Source organism: Columba livia, chromosome W (genome assembly GCF_036013475.1).
Source record: "Columba livia isolate bColLiv1 breed racing homer chromosome W, bColLiv1.pat.W.v2, whole genome shotgun sequence".
Lineage (NCBI taxonomy): Eukaryota > Metazoa > Chordata > Aves > Columbiformes > Columbidae > Columba > Columba livia.
The window spans coordinates 15,208,456-15,226,128 of NC_088641.1; the positions used below are offsets into that span (position 1 = coordinate 15,208,456).

The 17,673-nt window shown below is 42.5% G+C and overlaps 1 protein-coding gene across 7 annotated transcripts in view; it reads left to right on the top strand.

Annotated features, from left to right (window-relative positions):
- LOC135577141 (activated RNA polymerase II transcriptional coactivator p15-like) overlaps positions 1-17,673 on the top strand; it is a 35,381-nt gene that overhangs the window by 2,155 nt on the left and 15,553 nt on the right. The window contains exons 1-3 of one of the 7 annotated variants that reach the window (XM_065044913.1): positions 14,885-15,129; positions 16,025-16,081; positions 16,635-16,707. In XM_065044913.1, coding sequence (XP_064900985.1) covers positions 16,636-16,707 — 72 coding nt within the window. In that variant the 5' untranslated portion in view covers positions 14,885-15,129; positions 16,025-16,081; position 16,635. Of the gene's footprint in view, positions 1-14,688; positions 14,792-14,872; positions 15,130-15,860; positions 16,082-16,634; positions 16,708-17,673 lie in introns of those variants that run through there. The other 6 variants (XM_065044911.1, XM_065044917.1, XM_065044916.1 and 3 more) reach the window with 6 other exon arrangements.

Below are 17,673 nucleotides of genomic sequence, written 5' to 3' on the forward strand. Positions count from 1 at the left end.
CATTTTTGATATGGTGCATAACAACAGGTTCCGTTTCAGTCTCACTTTTAGGATTAAGCCAGTTCAGCACATACAATGCCTTCATCAATACCTCTTCTGGACTCACACCCTTGTTTTTTCAAAACAGACAAAAGATTTTTCAATGTGCGGTGTGCACGCTCAGTAATTGCTTGGCCAGTAGAATTATAAGAGACTCCGAACAGGTGTTGTACCTTCCACTGGATGAGGAAGGTTGCAAGTGTGTCAGAGTGGTATGCAGGACCATTATCTGTTTTGATTTGTGTAGGGACACCCATGACAGCAAAAGCTTGTAATAAATGACGCTTTACAGCTTTTGCATTTGCTGAGGTCAAAGCTGTAGCCCACAGCAGTCCTGAACAGGTATCTATGGACACATGAATGTACTTTTGTCAGCCAAACAGAGCAAATTCAGTAATATCAGTTTGCCATAACTGACCTGGCTGCAAGCCCCGAGGATTTACTCCCTTTTGTTGCAGAGGCACTATGCGGGCACAATCAGGACAAGCTGCAATAATGGCTCAAGCTTGTTCCTTGGTAAGTGCAAACTGTTTTTGGAGTGATGCTGAGGATTGATGAAAGAATTCGTGAGCTTGTCTGGCTTGTTCAAAAGGAGATATATCTGTTACTGCCACAAGTTTGTCTATAATGCTGTTTCCCTCAACTAGACTACCTGGTATGTTGGTATGGCTTTTTACATGCATTATAAATATTGGTGCTGTCCTATAATCTAACACGTTCCACAGATCTAACAATGCTTCAAACAACAAGGAATCGGAAACGCACTGCAAAAGAGCTCTCTGTATTCTCCGTAAAACTCTCACAACATAAAGAGAATCTGCTACCAGATTAACTGGGCAGTTATGCCATTTTTGTAATGCTGCTAAGCATATTGAGGGCAGTTTCTTTTAATATGTCCTGTCTGTCCACAAGTAAAACATGCTAGGCCACAAGAAGAAGGGCTTCGGCCTTTCATTGCAGGCTTAAGTGCTGCAGCCAAGGCCGCAGCGTGGGCTTGAGCATGTATTTTTGCCTTTTCTACGGCCTGTTGCATAATCGGTACCCGTGTACAAGCTTCCACCATCTCTGCCAGAGAAGCAGTTTTTCCCAAACCGGCTAATATCTGTTGGCATTGGGTGTTTGCATTCATCATGGCTAAATCTTTCCCCACAGCAGCTTTTGCCTCTGGAGTCAGGTTAGAAGAGGCGTCTATAACTTCTTTTAAACGGTCCACAAACTTCATATATGGTTCCCCAGGATCCTGCTTTATTGTAGAATAGGGTGGCACAGGGTTACCTATATTGGGTAATTCTTTCACTGCTGACAGAGCAAGCCCTTGCGTTTGCTGCAAAATCCTTGGATGAAGCGCTGCCTGAGTGGCACCATCCGCATATTGCCCACGACCCAGTAATTGGTACATGCTGGCTAATCGCAATGGATCATCAGCTGGTAAATGAACATTTTCTAATACTGCCAATTCCACCTTCCCCTGCCACTTGTCCAAGAACAGCAAATATCCTATTGGAGGAAGCAATAACTCCATCAATGCCTTAATATCTGTTGGAGTTAGTACTCACTTGAAAAATGAATTGATTAGCTGCATCACGTGCTTATTATCCATACCATATTGCATAACTGCACTTTGCAATTGCTTAACCGTTTTCCAATCAAAGGGCGACCACTGCCTTTGTCCTCTATTATCTATGTGCACTGGCATTGCTGTAATACTACCAGGTAACATGTTCCCTTCAATGGTTGCATCTCTGATTACCCCTTGCCAACGTTGCCCTGCATTATAAGAATGATCTCGAGGAATATCTCTACCCTGATGCACAGGGGCAGCACCCAAATTATCATTACTGTCACTGCTATACAGTTCCCTTGTGTTTCCCTGTGGATCAGTAAGTCGACACATATTTGCAAACCGATCTGCTAACCCAGTCTCCAGCCCTTTTCCATATCGCGCTTGCAAATATTAATCTGCTTCTCTTACAGACCACATCCCATCTTCAACACATTGTCTAGCCCATTTTTGTATTCACTCCCTTTTAATATGGAGCTCCTCAGGTGTGAGGTCTAATTCCACCCCCTCCCTTTCCTGTTTTCCCCGTTTCTCACATTCCCTGCCAATTGCCTCCAGCCCGTCCTTAATTGCATCTGATGCCTTTTTATATGCTATTAACCGCGAGGTTTTACTGTTACCACCATCTAGTCATTTCATAGCTTTTAGAACTTCTTGCATCTGGCTCTCCTGCCGTCTCAGTAAGTCCTTCAGGCTCTGCACGTGGCTCTCCTCCTGGAAGTCAGGGCAATTCTGCGGTGCTCCATCCTGGTGCTCCATCGGGTCTTCTGGCAACGGCACATCAGCTGGATTAACTTGTCCTGGCTTGTTGAAACTTGCTGGTTGCTGCTGTTCGTCGTCGGAGGCAGGCGATAGCTCAAAGGGTGCAGAGGGTATAATTTGCTCTCTGCCCCAGAACTCCAGATCTGATACGGGACATACCAGCGGTATTGATTTTTCAGAGTTCTCAGAGGGGGGGCAGCTCGCGGCAGGTGGCTCCGGGGGGACGGCACACAACTTCGGCTCCTCTGAGACTTCCTGCATCAGCTGCCTGACCTCCCGCCAGGGTCCGGCGAGGTCGCAAGCCTCGCGGCTCACCCTTGTGACTGCTTCCCATAGTTCGGTCCCTATGTCCTCCCATGTACTGGGAGAAAAAAATTTGTCCGTCGAATGGACACACCCCTTCCGCTGGGCGAAAGGGAGCAGACGCTTTAACACGTCTTTTTCAAAATACCTTCCTGTTCGTGCAGCCAGCTGCAGAATACTTTTCATTATTATTTTTTCTTCCACGGATGCCGTGTTTCCCATGCCACCTGCTTCCCCGTAGGCCTACTTTCCGCTATTCTTTGAGCGCTGGGCTGGCGTCGCCCACCAGGTGGCATTCTTCCTCTTGTCTTCACGTCACGTCGGGGTCACCAAAATGTTGCTTTTTCCATGCGAGACACGGAACCTGACACACCAATGTGACCGGGCTAGCTTTATAGCAAAGCTGCCCTGTCCACGCGCCTTACAACAATGTGATTGGTTGTAACTCATGCTATACAATAACGTGATAGGCTGCATGTACTGTCCACGCGCTCTGCACGCATGTGTCTGGCGATTGCTCACTCATTGTTACCTTCTAATGGTGCTCCTTTAGTTTCTTTTGTCTCTGGCTTCACCTCTCAGCCAGGCTGGCGACAACCCCATCCCCCTGGGGCGGGGGGGGGCTCTGCCACTACACTAATGTAACTAGAAGGCAGATACAGAAGGAAAGTGTCTGATGAGGGAACAAACCCATTACAAAAATCTATTTAAGAGCTCAGAAAGTTAACTATAACCTTTGGGTGGATAGATGACTCACTCAGAAGGTAACATAAGAAATTTGCCTTGGAAAATTAAGGCTTCTTCCCCACGTTTCTGAAGCCAACATCTTTTCTTAGTATCTTCTTTCTTCTTTTCAAACTCAACTACGAGAATAATTCTTAAAAGAAACTCATCATTACAGAAAAACATAACATGACATCCTCACTCCTAGTAAACAAACCCTTCCCCCACTAACCTGTTATTTGATAATTCAGCTGTAAAAATAAACTTGGTGCTTACTTTGGAGGAAACACTGCCAGTGGGAGAGATTAACTCATTAAGATCTATCAGAAAATTCTCTTTTAATTATTTTGATTTTTTTTCAAGGCTGAAGGACTTGATTAAAAATGCATTAAAAATTGTTGATTTGAATGTGATGCTCCTAAAATATTAGCATTCTTTGTGTACCTATAAAAAAGCAAAGCGGATAGGGATTACAAAGACCTGAACTGCTGTTACTATTTTAATATGAAAAGTTAGTACAAGTCTTGAAGAAAATAGCTATGTTTTCACAAATTAATATTCCATATGTGGTGGCTATATAGTGTGGAATAGTGGTGTTTTGTTTTGTTTTTTAGTTAAGCATTAAGTATTAAAAGATCATCTGTTCATCTTCCACAATTATGTGGCTTGACAAGCTTGATAATTTGCACAGTGCTGGTGATTACTATATTTACATACATGTGATTTACCGGGCTTTGATTCAGTGTAAACAACCATAGTTTTATTTTTCAAAGGCCAGGCATGTAGCCAGAATTGCATATTTTTCTATTTTTCTTTTTGTTTAGCAAGATAATAACATGAAACAGGCTATTTCCAAGAACTAATTAAAAGAGTGAACTTTTAATTTCTGGTATTAACTTCGTGTTTTCCTGCTACTGCAAAACAAGCAGCCGAAAGGACAGAGACAGATACAAAAGTGATGTCTCTGACCCCAGATGGCTGTCTCCTTGAACCAACATCAGTAAACTATAACAAAGAGGATAAGAAATTAATAGAAGATTTACAAGCCAAATTAGAACCAGGGTCCAAACAGGCTGTCACTGCTGATGGGAGAATAGTGGTACCTCGCAATGTGTTAGGAGAACACAACAAAACTCATTGGGGAGGTGATGCTCTTTACCAAAATTTGATTAAAAGAATTTTGGGAATAAATTTGTATACTACTGTGAAACAGGTGACCCAGCAATGTCAGATATGTCTGAAAAACAATCCAAATACTGTGAATAGGGTACAGATAGGAACAATTGGGAAGGGAAATGTGCCAGGACAACACTGGCAAATAGATTTTTCTGAACTCCCTAGAAAGGTGGGGTATTGGTATTTGCTGTTATTAACAGATCCCTTCTCAGGTTGGCCAGAAGCATTCCCCTGCTGAACTAATAAAGCGGTAACTAAAGCCTTGTTAAATGAAATTGTTAGCATTCAAGACACATAACCACAGGTGCAGTTATATGCGGTGCTTTATTTCAGCGCTGGGAAACCAGGGGTTCGCACCCAAAGCTGGCTTCAGCCACTGATTCAGTCTACACCATATTTATACAATTTGATCACATACATATGCATTACAATTCTTGACAACCATTAGCATATTCCACACCTATTCTAACACAAATTATCTATCTAAGCAATGCTAAGTAACATTCGCATGTTTATCAGTTATTTCTAAGTTACCTGTTTTAAAGAATATATCATAAATCTATATCAATCTTAAGAATAGGGTATGTTTTAAGTTACCTGTTCTAAAGAATATGTCATAAATCTATGTCAATTTCAGGAATAGGGTATGGTTATATAAAATCATGCTTGAATGCACATTCTGAACCTGGATACAGTATCAAAGCTAAGAATCTTGGATACGGTCTACAGAATCAAAACACAGCCCACAAAATTCAATTCAACTGTAACATTTCCCCCCTTTGAAAATGCTTTTCTATTCCTAGACAATGCATTTTCACTACATTATATTTTCCTTATAAGCTGGAGGGTTGTCAAAAGTGGATCTGCTAAGGACAGTAAAGATGCGGTCATTCTTTGCCTTTGATTGACTTATTTGATGCTTAATACAAGCATAAAGCAAAAAGAAAAGAGCAACTATAATGGCAAGCAAAAATAAACTCTCCAATAACTAATGTACCCATCCTCCCAGGTTCAGGTTCAATTTGCCTAGCAAGGCCCCAACCCAGCTCTGCTCTACATCTTGTTTTTCCGCTTGCAGTTCTTTTTCTGTTTGGGTTAATTGGGAAATATCTTTTTCCACTTCAGAGGTTACGTTTGGGATATGAATGCAGCAATGATCAACCCTATCTTTTAAATATCCATAAACCCCATTTTCTTTTAGCAACATTATGTCAAGTGCCATTCTGTTCTGCAAAGTCATTTTGGTCGTAGCTTGCAATTGTATATTGAATTCTCGAAAACCCTTTTTGGTTACCCTTGCCAATCGATCCATCTGTCCAATTAATCTGTCAATCATTTCTCTGTTTCTATAGGCTGCGATTGGTGCAAAGAAAGATTCTAATGCCCAGCCGAATTTAACACTACCCGATGGCTCGTGCCACACATCATCTTCATCTATCTCTCGCTTGTGCCTAACTTGTAGGAGTTCTTGCCTATTCTTCAAGGGTGACCTTTTCCAAATGGGACATAGGGTTGGTAACCCCAAAGTAACCTCCCTTACTGGTCCTGCTATCGGTAAATGTGTTGTCCAGGTTCCATCACTTAAGGCCTAAACCAAATGTCCCACACTACCTATAGTTCCTCTACAATCTATCTTATCTCCATCAATGCCTATTTTGATTGCTTCCTTTGGATCCAATTGTTTCTGACAAATGCAACCTGCGATTACTGCAACTTTAATGATGGACAGAGGTATTTCTTTCACATCTGTCTGGCAGGTCATTACTTGAGAGCAATTCCACCACGGTACTGTTACTCCTCTTGTTACATTGGTCCATCATATACACCATAAAATGCTTCGCTATATTGATATTGCTGTACTATACTCAACGTCCACATGTTATCCCATGATTCAATTATGTTCTGATTATCCTGATCTTTACATTCCCAATAGGCTCGCTCAACCTTTTCATATACTGTTTTGGTGGTCCACTTTTCATACGTGCAATACCCAATATTATGAAATCGTCATATCTTTACAAATTCTGCTCCTGGCAACTTTAAGCAGTCACCTCTTTTTATCATGGCATTCTTAACAAGCTCTTTTGTCCGTTGTTCAATTGGTACTTGCTCTATTTTAGTATGGGACTCACACACTATCTTACCAGTCTTATTTACTTCTGGTAAGGTCGTAGATATTATTCCCCACTGTACTGGGTCTTCGGCTGATTTCGGGATGGGAAGACAAGCAGTGATGCTACTGACATTTTGGGTTTGTGCAAAATCTCGAATTAGTCCTATCATCAGATTCTCTGCCTGATTCTGTACACTCTGTACTACTTGTGGCATTTGAGTATCGTCACTATCTCCTATAACCCTTCGTGTTTTACATAATTGTTCTCCAGTGACTTTGCAAATCAGTGTGGCATACAGTCTGGGTACATAAACTACTACAAAAACAAAACGGTAACAAAAGTTAGACATCCTGCGTTGTGATTTTAAGTGTGGTTGGACCCACTAATCGTGATTGCCACAGTTTTGGGACTTTCTTCACTTGGGTGTAATGTATCCAGGAGTCTATTTCAGCAACCTTGATTGCGGTAAATGTAGTTAAAAGTACTTGATAAGGTCCGTCCCAATGTTAGTTAAAAGTACTTGATAAGGTCCGTCCCAATGTTCTTTTAAAGGATCTTCTCTCCAAGTCTTTATATACACCGTGTCTCCAGGTTCTATATCATGTACCGGATTCTCAAGTGCTAGCGGGCGATTCCACACTAATACGGATCTGAGTCGATTCAATGTCCTGCCGAGAGACAATACATAATTGTACACATCCTGATTACCTTTTACATGTACACTTGGATTCGGATCAGGTGCTTCGTATGGTTTGCCATACAGAATTTCGTATGGGCTTACGGACATTCCACTCCTAGGTTTAATCCTAATTCGCAATAACGCTATTGGTAAGGCCTGGGGCCACTGAATTTTTGCTTCCTGGCAAATTTTGCTAAGTTGTCGTTTTAACGTCTGATTCATTTTCTCCACCTGGCCACTAGACTGGGGTCTCCATGGGGTATGTAATTCCCATTTAATTCCCAAACATCTACTGACTTCCTTTACCACTTGAGCAACAAAATGCGGTCCCCTATCAGATGATATTCCCAATGGTACTCCAAATCTAGGAATTATTTCCTTCAGTAACTATTTTACAGTTTCTTGTGCCTGGTTGGTGCGACAAGGGAAGGCTTCTGGCCATCCTGAAAAGGTGCATACCCCAACTAGCAGATATCTAAATCCTCGAGTTTTGGGGAGTTCCACATAATCTATTTGCCAACAATCCCCTGGTTGTACACCTGTCCTAATTATTCATATCTACTTTTCTTTTAACTAAAGGATTATTTCTCAAGCAAATTTCACACTTAGCTGTGATAGATTTTGCCATTGTTAACATCTGGACCGAGATAATTTGTTTTCTTAGATAAGTTACCAATGCTTCTGCACCCCAATGACACTTCCGGTGCTCCGCCTGAAGTATCCCTCTCATAATTGTGATCGGGACCACAATTTGTCCGTTGGTGGTTACATACCATCCAGAATTATCCTTGACGGCTTTTACTAGTCTTGCCAATTTCTCATCTTCTGTAGAATATTCAGGTGCTTCTGAAGGTGTAGGTAATAAATCAATTGCTCTTACCTTTTGGGAGACAAGACCCACCATCATCCAGACTCGTCGTGCCACTGATCGGGCTGTTTGATCAGCAAGTCGGTTTCCTTCAATAATTGTTGATGTCCCACTCTGATGAGCTTTACAGTGCATGATGGCAACCAGTGATGGCTTTTGAATGGCATTAATCAAGTTCAATATTTCTTTTTGGTACTTGATGTTTGTTCCTTGGGAGGAGAGTAGTCCACGCTCTTTCCAAAGAGCTCCATGTACATGAACAACCCCGAATGCATATTTTGAGTCAGTCCAAATATTGACCCTTTTGTCCTCACTGAGCTCTAATGCCCTAGTTAGGGCTATCAACTCAGCTTTCTGTGCTGATGTGTTTGGTGGTAGGGATTTAGCTTCAATTACTGTTTTGGCAGTAGTAATCGCGTATCCTGCATACCGCACTCCGCTTTCCACAAAACTACTGCCGTCAGTAAAAAGCTCCCAATCCGTCTTCTCCAATGGGGTATCTTTCAGGTCAGGTCGACTTGTGTGGGTATATTCAATGACCTCCACACAATCATGTTCCAGATTTTCTTCTTCAGTCTCTGCGCTTAAAAACACAGCTGGATTCATTAGGTTAGTTGTTTTTAGGATAACATCATCCTGCTCTGTTAAAATTGCCTGATATTTCATCATCCTACTTGGGGAAAGCCAATGGCCCCCCTTTTGTTCCAATACAGTAGTCACCATATGGGATACAAACACTTCGATCCTTTTCCCCATAGTCAGTTTCCGGACTTCCTGAATTAATGTCACGGTAGCAGCCACCGCCCGCAAGCACGCCGGCCATCCAGCACTTACCGGGTCAAGTTGTTTAGAGAAATAACTGACGGGCCTTTTCCAAGATCCCAGCCGTTGGGTTAATACCCCTAGAGCAAGTCTCTGTCATTCATGTACAAACAACTGAAAGTCTTTACTCAGATCAGGTAGGCCCAAAGCAGGCGCTTGCATTAAGGCCTGTTTCAATTTTTGAAAAGCTTCTTGTTGTGGTCTTTCCCACACCAAGGTCTTATTCTTCTGTGCCTCGTATAAAGGTTTGGCAATAAGTCCATAGTCCATGATCCAGAGCCTGCACCATCCTGCCATTCCTAGAAAAGATCTTAATTCATGTAAGTTACACGGTTCTGAGATCGCACAGATAGCATGTACATGGTTTATACCCAGTCTTCGCTGTCCTTGAGAAAGCTCGCATCCTAGATAGATCACAGTTGTGGATACAATCTGAGCTTTATTTTTGACACTTTATATCCATTCATTCCTAATTGATTCAATATTTCAATTGTTACCTGAATGCAAAGTTCTTGGGTCTCAGCAGCAATCAGAATATCATCCACATATTGCAGCAACAAATACCATTGTCGAGGAATTCCGATATAGCCTCTTGTAGTCCATTCCTCAAGCTCTTTGGCTAGTTGATTTCCGAAGATAGTTGGACTATTCTTAAATCTTTGTGGAAGGCGTGTCCAGGTTAATTGGGCCTTTCTCCTGTTGTGTGGATTCTCCCATTCGAAAGCGAATAGCTTTTGCTTTCCTGGTCAAGGGGTATGCAGAAGAAGGCATCTTTTAAATCAAGTACTGTAAACCATTTATATTTCTCTTTCACAGATGTTAACAAGGTATACGGATTTGCAACTACTGGATGTATGTCCTTAGTGATCTGGTTTATTGCTCATAAGTCTTGGACTAGTCGATAGCTACCATCAGGTTTCTTTACTGGAAAAATTGGAGTATTGTATTCTGATTCACATTCTTCTAGAATTCCATATTTCAAAAATTTCTCAATTAAAGATACTATTCCTAATCTGGCTTCCAATTTCAATGGGTAGTGTCTTAATCGTACTGGTTCAGCACCTTCCTTCAGCGCTACTTTCACAGGTTTAGCTGCCTTTGACTTCCCAGGTATGTCAGTTTCCCATACCGTGGGAATCACTGCATCTTCTATTGCCTGTGGTATTTTCACAATTGGATTTTCCTTTAATAGTAAAATTTGTCCTACCTTTGACTCCGGAACTTTCATTACCAAATTTCCATCCTCAAATGTCATTGTGGCATCTAATTTGGTCAGCAAATCTCGTCCTAAAAGAGAAACTGGACAATCTGGAACATATAAGAACTCGTGGGTTAGCTCCTTTTCTCCAAAACACAAATCCAAAGGTTGCAGGAATGGCCGTACTTCCTCCTTCCCCGTGGCACCAACAATTGTTGTAGCTCGGTGACCTACCGCCCCCTGTAAGGAATTCAGTAGAGACTATAAATAGCCCCTGTGTCTACTAAAAATTTTACATCCCGGTTTTGGCAGCTTCTTTTAATTTTTCTAAAAAGGCCGAGGGAGACTCATTGTTTTCCTGCATCACATCATACAATTTTGACCAATTCATTTGCTTCGGCATAGCAGTTTAAACGCTAATCAATAACCAATCCTGATACCTCCGGAGACGGCTTAACCCGCCTCCTGTATTGTCTGTATCTCCGGTATTATCGGGGATCTTCTTTTGGAAAGTTCTTGTCAACGTTAGCCTCTACTTTCCCATTCCGAATATCTTCTCTCACCTTATCCCTCGCAACCTGTATAACCACATATTTTTCTGTAGAGTCCATTAATGTATCTAAAATGACTTGTAAATCATCCCAATCAGGATTCTGCGTCTTAATTATCATCTTAATCACTTTTGCAACCTTATCTGGGTTTTCCCGATAAGGACCAGCCGACTGCTTCCAGATCACTAAATCCCCCGGCGAAAACGGGACTTTTACATAGACTGGTTCCCCCCCCCAACACCTACTGCCTACCGCAGGGGTGCTATTACGTTTGATGATCCCCCGCGGGCGGCGAGCTTGGAGGAGAGGAGCTGCAGCTTCAATCCTTAGCAGCCGCTGCTCCCCCCCCCCCCCCTTTCCCACCGCTTTAGCAGACAGTCAGCTTTTCACCCTTTTTTTTTTTTTTTTTTTCCTTCTCTCTGCAGCTTATCAAGGAGAAGCTGCCGGGCACAGGTTTGGGCTCCTTTTGCCCTTTTTCTCTCTTCATTTAATTCCTGTGATTATAAACTTTATATGTAATTCCAATTAGCTGAACAATAGTTATATCCCTCAGCTCCTACCCTTTTGTAACTTCTTACAGATGTCAATAAACAGCATACTAAACATCAATCCCTGACATTAATTTTAGATCCAAATCCAAATCAGTCTATCCACAAAACAACACTAACTGCAATCAGCTAACTCAATTTACTTTCATGTGTACAGATGCATCTGAAGGGGGAGCAAGGTGGCACTTTAGTAACGGAAACGGTTCTTATTTTGTAATTATTTCCCCAAACAAATCCTTTTGGTACCAAATACAAACATACAAACTAAAATACTGAGCTCAGACATGCAAACCGAATACCGAGTTCAAATATGCAAACAGATCACAATCACACTTCTTTTATGCATAAACTGTCCAAACCTAGCCTTCTTCTAATGTTTCAGAAAGCAATTTGACGGCGATACGTTTGAATTGGACAATTGGACATATCAACAGAGAAGGATACAGATAACTAACACAGAAAGATAACACATTAACTTTACTAGAACAACAGTAAACAGGATCAAATCACCGGTTTCAACAGTAAATACAGATTAAATCACCAGAACTACAGACCAGGTGCTGAGAAGCACAAATAACCAGACCAGGTGCGCACAAATAACCAGACCAGGTGCCGAGCCTGCGGCACAAATAACCAGACCAGGTGCCGAGCCTGCAGAGGTTTCCCTCTGTCTGACGGACGGCTGCCTAGGCAATACCACGGGAGCTCCCTGCCCAACCGAGCGTGGCTTTCGCCGCGTCTGACCGGCAGGCTACCAGATGCCTGACCAGCAGGCTACCAGACCAGAACCAGACCAAGTGGGTACCCAACAATCCAGATAAAGCACCTTCTTACCAGTCAGAGGTCCGTCGTGAGCAGCAGAGGGTCGGTCGCGTCCGATGCGCTCCCCAAGAATACCTCGGTGCTAGCTGGAGCAGGATCAAGACGCGATCCGCCTCAGCAATGCTCGCGAAGTCCCATCTGGGTCGCCAAAAATGTTAGCATTCAAGACACATAACCACAGGTGCAGTTATATGCGGTGCTTTATTTCAGCGCTGGGAAACCAGGGGTTCGCACCCAAAGCTGGCTTCAGCCACTGATTCAGTCTACACCATATTTATACAATTTGATCACATACATATGCATTACAATTCTTGACAACCATTAGCATATTCCACACCTATTCTAACACAAATTATCTATCTAAGCAATGCTAAGTAACATTCGCATGTTTATCAGTTATTTCTAAGTTACCTGTTTTAAAGAATATATCATAAATCTATATCAATCTTAAGAATAGGGTATGTTTTAAGTTACCTGTTCTAAAGAATATGTCATAAATCTATGTCAATTTCAGGAATAGGGTATGGTTATATAAAATCATGCTTGAATGCACATTCTGAACCTGGATACAGTATCAAAGCTAAGAATCTTGGATACGGTCTACAGAATCAAAACACAGCCCACAAAATTCAATTCAACTGTAACAAAATCATACCCTGATTCACAGTATCACAGTATCACAGTATGTTTGGGATTGGAAGGGACCTCAAAAGATCATCTAGTCCAATCCCCCTGCTGGAGCAGGAACGCCTAGGTGAGGTCGCACAGGAACATGTCCAGGCGGGTTTTGAATGTCTCCAGAGAAGGAGACTCCACAACCTCCCTGGGCAGCCTGTTCCAGTGCTCTGTCACCCTCACTGAGAAGAAGTTTTTTCTCAAATTTAAGCGGAACCTCTTGTGTTCCAGCTTGATCCCATTACCCCTTGTCCTATCATTGTTGGCCACCGAGAAGAGCCTGGCTCCATCCTCATGGCACTCACCCTTTGTATATTTATAAACATTAATGAGGTCCCCCCTTAGTCTCCTCTTCTCCAAACTAAAGAGCCCCAGCTCCCTCAGCCTTTCTTCATAAGGGAGGTGCTCCACTCCCTTAATCATCTTGGTTGCCCTACGCTGGACCCTCTCCAGCAGTTCCCTGTCCTTCTTGAACTGAGGGGCCCAGAACTGGACACAATATTCCAGATGTGGTCTCACCAGGGCGGAGTAGAGGGGAAGGAGGACCTCTCTCGATCTACTAGCCACCCCCCTTCTAATACACCCCAGGATGCCATTGGCCTTCCTGGCCACAAGGGCACAGTGCTGGCTCATGGTCATCCTGTTGTCCACCAGGACCCCCAGGTCCCTTTCCCCTACACTGCTCTCTAATATGTAATTTCCCAACCTATACTGGAACCTGGGGTTGTTCCTGCCCAGATGCAGGACTCTACACTTGCCCTTGTTAAATTTCATCAGGTTATTCCCCGCCCAACTCTCCAGCCTGTCCAGGTCCCGCTGGATGGCAGCACAGCCTTCTGGTGTGTCAGCCACTCCTCCCAGCTTAGTGTCATCAGCAAACTTGCTGATAGTACACTCAATTCCCTCGTCTAAATCGTTAATGAATATATTGAATAATATTGGCCCCAGCACTGACCCCTGAGGCACTCCACTAGATACTGGCCTCCAACTAGACTCCGCACCATTGACTACCACTCTCTGGCTTCTCTCCTTAAGCCAGTTTGCAACCCACCTCACTAGTCTATTGTCTAGACCACACCTCCTCAACTTAGCTGTGAGGATGCTGTGGGAGACTGTGTCAAAGGCTTTACTGAAGTCAAGGTAGACCACATCCACCGCTCTGCCATCATCCATCCATTCGGGGTGCCTGCTGTGATGTCCTCGGATAGAGGGCCACATTTTGTTGCACAAGTAGTGCAGCAAGTCAGTAAAGCATTAGGGATTGATCGTCAATTGCATATTCCCTACTGGCCTCAAGCAAGTGGGCAGGTAGAGAAAATGAATCATATGATTAAACAGCAATTAAGTAAAATCTGTCAAGAAACAAATTTGAAGTGGAATCAGGCATTACGTTTAGCATTACTCAGAATTAGAGTCAAACCTTGGGCCAAGGAAAATTTAAGTTCTTTTGAAATTCTTTATGGTAGGCCCTATTATGCTAAATACCAGGGAGAAGATTTAAATCAACTAGGAGAAACATATTTATGTCAGTACATGATAGCTTTAAGTAGACAGTTAAATAAAATAGCCAAGCAAGTGCTTGAAACTAGAGCCAGAGGGTTACACCAACCAATTCACTCTTTTAAGACAGGACATTGGGTTTATGTTAAAGCTTTTTCAGGTCAACTCCTGGAAGAAAAGTGGAATGGACCGTTCCAGGTGTTGCTGACAACCTTTCCTCGATTGCCTCGATTGGCGTGATGTGGAGACTAGCCCCCCCCCCTTTTTTTTTTTTTTTTTTCTGGCACCCCAGCCAGGACTGAGGAGGTAGGAATGAGTAAAAAAAGGACGCGTCCTCTTTAAACATCTCCCCCGCCCCCTCCCACGTGTTGCCGGGCAAGGGCGCGGATTCTGCGATGCGTCACTTCTGTTTCCTCTCGTAGTGTAAAGGAGCCGCGTGCAGGGGAGGATGTGAGTATTCGGGTTTCCCCTTGTGTCCTGTGGGGGTCGCTGTAATTTTCCTCATCGTCTCCATTCACTTCCTAGTTCTCTAGGGCTCGGCACCTCCCAGCCTGGAGCAGGAGAGGCGCGCTGGCTAACCGTGTGTTGAGGCTTTCCCTTTTCCTCGAGTGCCCGCTGTGCCCTGCGGGAGGAACGCTCCGCTGTGAAAGGGGCCTGGAGTGGGAGGAAGAGCCACTGCCACGGGGGGGGGAAAGGATTTGAGCGAGGGAGAAAATGGAACCGCCAAGCTCTGTTCTCTGCACGCCGGGATCTAACCCTGCTCGCTGACGACCCCCAACCTTTTGTGTGTGTGTTGCCTTTTCTCTTCGTCGTTAGTGACCTGCACCCTTCTTGTTGCTGTTCTGCTTCAGGAGAACCTGGGCGTCCTTGCCCGCATCCCCCTATCGGGTTCTTGTTACTTTCCCTGGGGGGGCAACACGAGCCGTAGAAAAGAGGAAGAGGGGAAGAAAATGGCGGCTGGGATCCGCCTACCTGGCGTTTCTAGCTCGTACTCGCTTGTCTTTCTCATTTTCCTTTCCCTTGTCCTCGCTTGGCCAGTCTCGTTCCGCCCTCGCTCTCCCCGATGTTTCAGTATCTCCTTATACTTTGCTTGCCATCTTCTCCTGAGGAGCACCCACCACCCCCTATTTTTTTTTTTTTCCTGGTGTCCGTCCCCACCTTCCTCCATATTGTTATTCCCTCATTCTGATGCGGGCTCTGGGGTTATTCTCTGCTGGTGCCTACGTGCCCGTATATCAGACTTTTCCTGTTTGGCTTCCCGATTTCATGTCATTGCTGTGTTTATTTTTGCATTGGCCTGTTCCAGCTCTCCTCTGCCTCCATCTTGCAGTGTGGCTTGTGTGCTTTCCAGACCCTGTTTCATTTTCAGTACTACAGCTTCTGTCTTTGTGCTCCAAACAATTACGACAGAATTTGCCCTGCTTTAGAACCACATTGATCCATTAGCATTATTCAGACTCCGTTTTTTCCTTTGCAATTTTAAAAATTATTTTTTCTTTCCTGCAGTATGCTTCTTTAATCTTTTATTAGCCTTTACTAGCTGTAGTTTATTTTATACTTTCTCCCTGTGGTGCTTATTTTTATTCTGAAAGCAGAAATAAGCTATTTATTTCTTACAAAGAGTTTCTAGTAGCAGGCAAGATGTACAGTTGCTATATCTAACCACATGTTTGCATACTAAAGATGTGGAAGCACACCTGGCAGCATGCATTCAAGGAAAGTTGAATATCTACTTGCATGGTAAATAAATAGACTAGTGACTGATGTGGTAAAGCTGTGGTGGAAATATTAATTGCAATACTATAGTTCACTGTGAGATGCTTTTTCAGACTTCTGTATTATTGATGGGAACTTTAGCTACATATATGACAATTATGCAGCTGTTGCTTGCAAATTCAACTAGGTGAAATGCCTATGTATGAATATAGATAATGCTGGAGCCTTAATCTTTTATATTTACTAATATAATATTGAGAATTCAACTGGAGGACAGTATTGTACTGTATTTTTTACATTATGGTTTCTGCCATACCCAGGGGTACGTGAAACTGGTGAAAAATTGTCCCTTTGTAAACAGTTCAGAATCTAAAACACATTTAAGGCAGTTCCAACAAAAAGGGGAAGGGATATAAGAGGGAAGGGTGTTTGAGATCACATCTACAACATGAAATAAAGCTTATATGGAAAGGCAGCATTTTGAATAAGACTTTACAAACAGGTTTGAAGATGTATTTCTAGCCATAATGGGACATATCCATTGTGTAGTGTTCTTATGTTATATTTCTCTTCCTAGAATGCCTAAATCAAAGGAACTTGTGTCTTCAAGCTCATCTGCCAGTGATTCAGATAGTGAAGTTGACAAAAAGGTGAACATTATATGCAGTTTATAACTACTCTATTAACTCTTATATTTCACGCTGGGGTTAAGGAATGAGGTGAACATTTTCATTTCATATGATTTATCAGACATTTCCCCCCCCACCCCACCCCGAAGCAACAAAACAACCCAAGATTAGGATTTGGGTGGATGCTTTTTGCTTTGCAGTAAACCTTTTTCTTAAGTTGCATTTTGCTTTCTTCAGGATTTTCTGTATGATATATCTAGCCACGAGCTTCCTGGAATTCTTTGCTTCTTTGTGGCAAGTGATAGAAGGCTTCTTTATAAGCTGCCCATGCTGGCAGGAATTTGGACTAATTTTAAGGACTCTCCCCCCAGCCCCCCTTCATTTTGGTATCTGGATTACTTGCAAGTCCAAAACAAAAACCTCCTATTGCCCTGTCATCCATGTGCCTCTTGCTTATATTGTTCACCTGTTCTTTTTCTCTGTTTCAGATACTTATATTTACTGTAATACCATCTGCTAGTTTCTCACTTAAAAGCTGAACCAACCTGAATGTCTTTGAATTTATAATTTTAATGTTAACTGTGTTAAATGTGTAAAACTAGTGTTCTAATTTTTAATATTTATTTAATTTATAATTTTGTATAAATGTACTATTCATTATGAACAAACTGAAAACAGTAGTGAATTTATTTTTTTAAGAAATGGTAGGTGGTAATGTAGATAACAGGTTTCTGAGTGCAGTATGTGAAGAGACTTGATTTACTTTACTGAATTGGTTCAAATGTGACTTGGTTTCACTTAACAAATTAGGTGTTTTTGTCAAATCTTTATATAAGAGAAAATAGTCAGTTGATTTTTTTTTTTTTTTAATTTTAATTTATTTAATCTTGTTATTAGGGAAATGTATTCCTGAAAAGACACCCTCTTCCTCCCCCCCTCCCCATGGCAGCCTCCCTTATTTGTTGGAATTGTTTATATTTAAAAAAA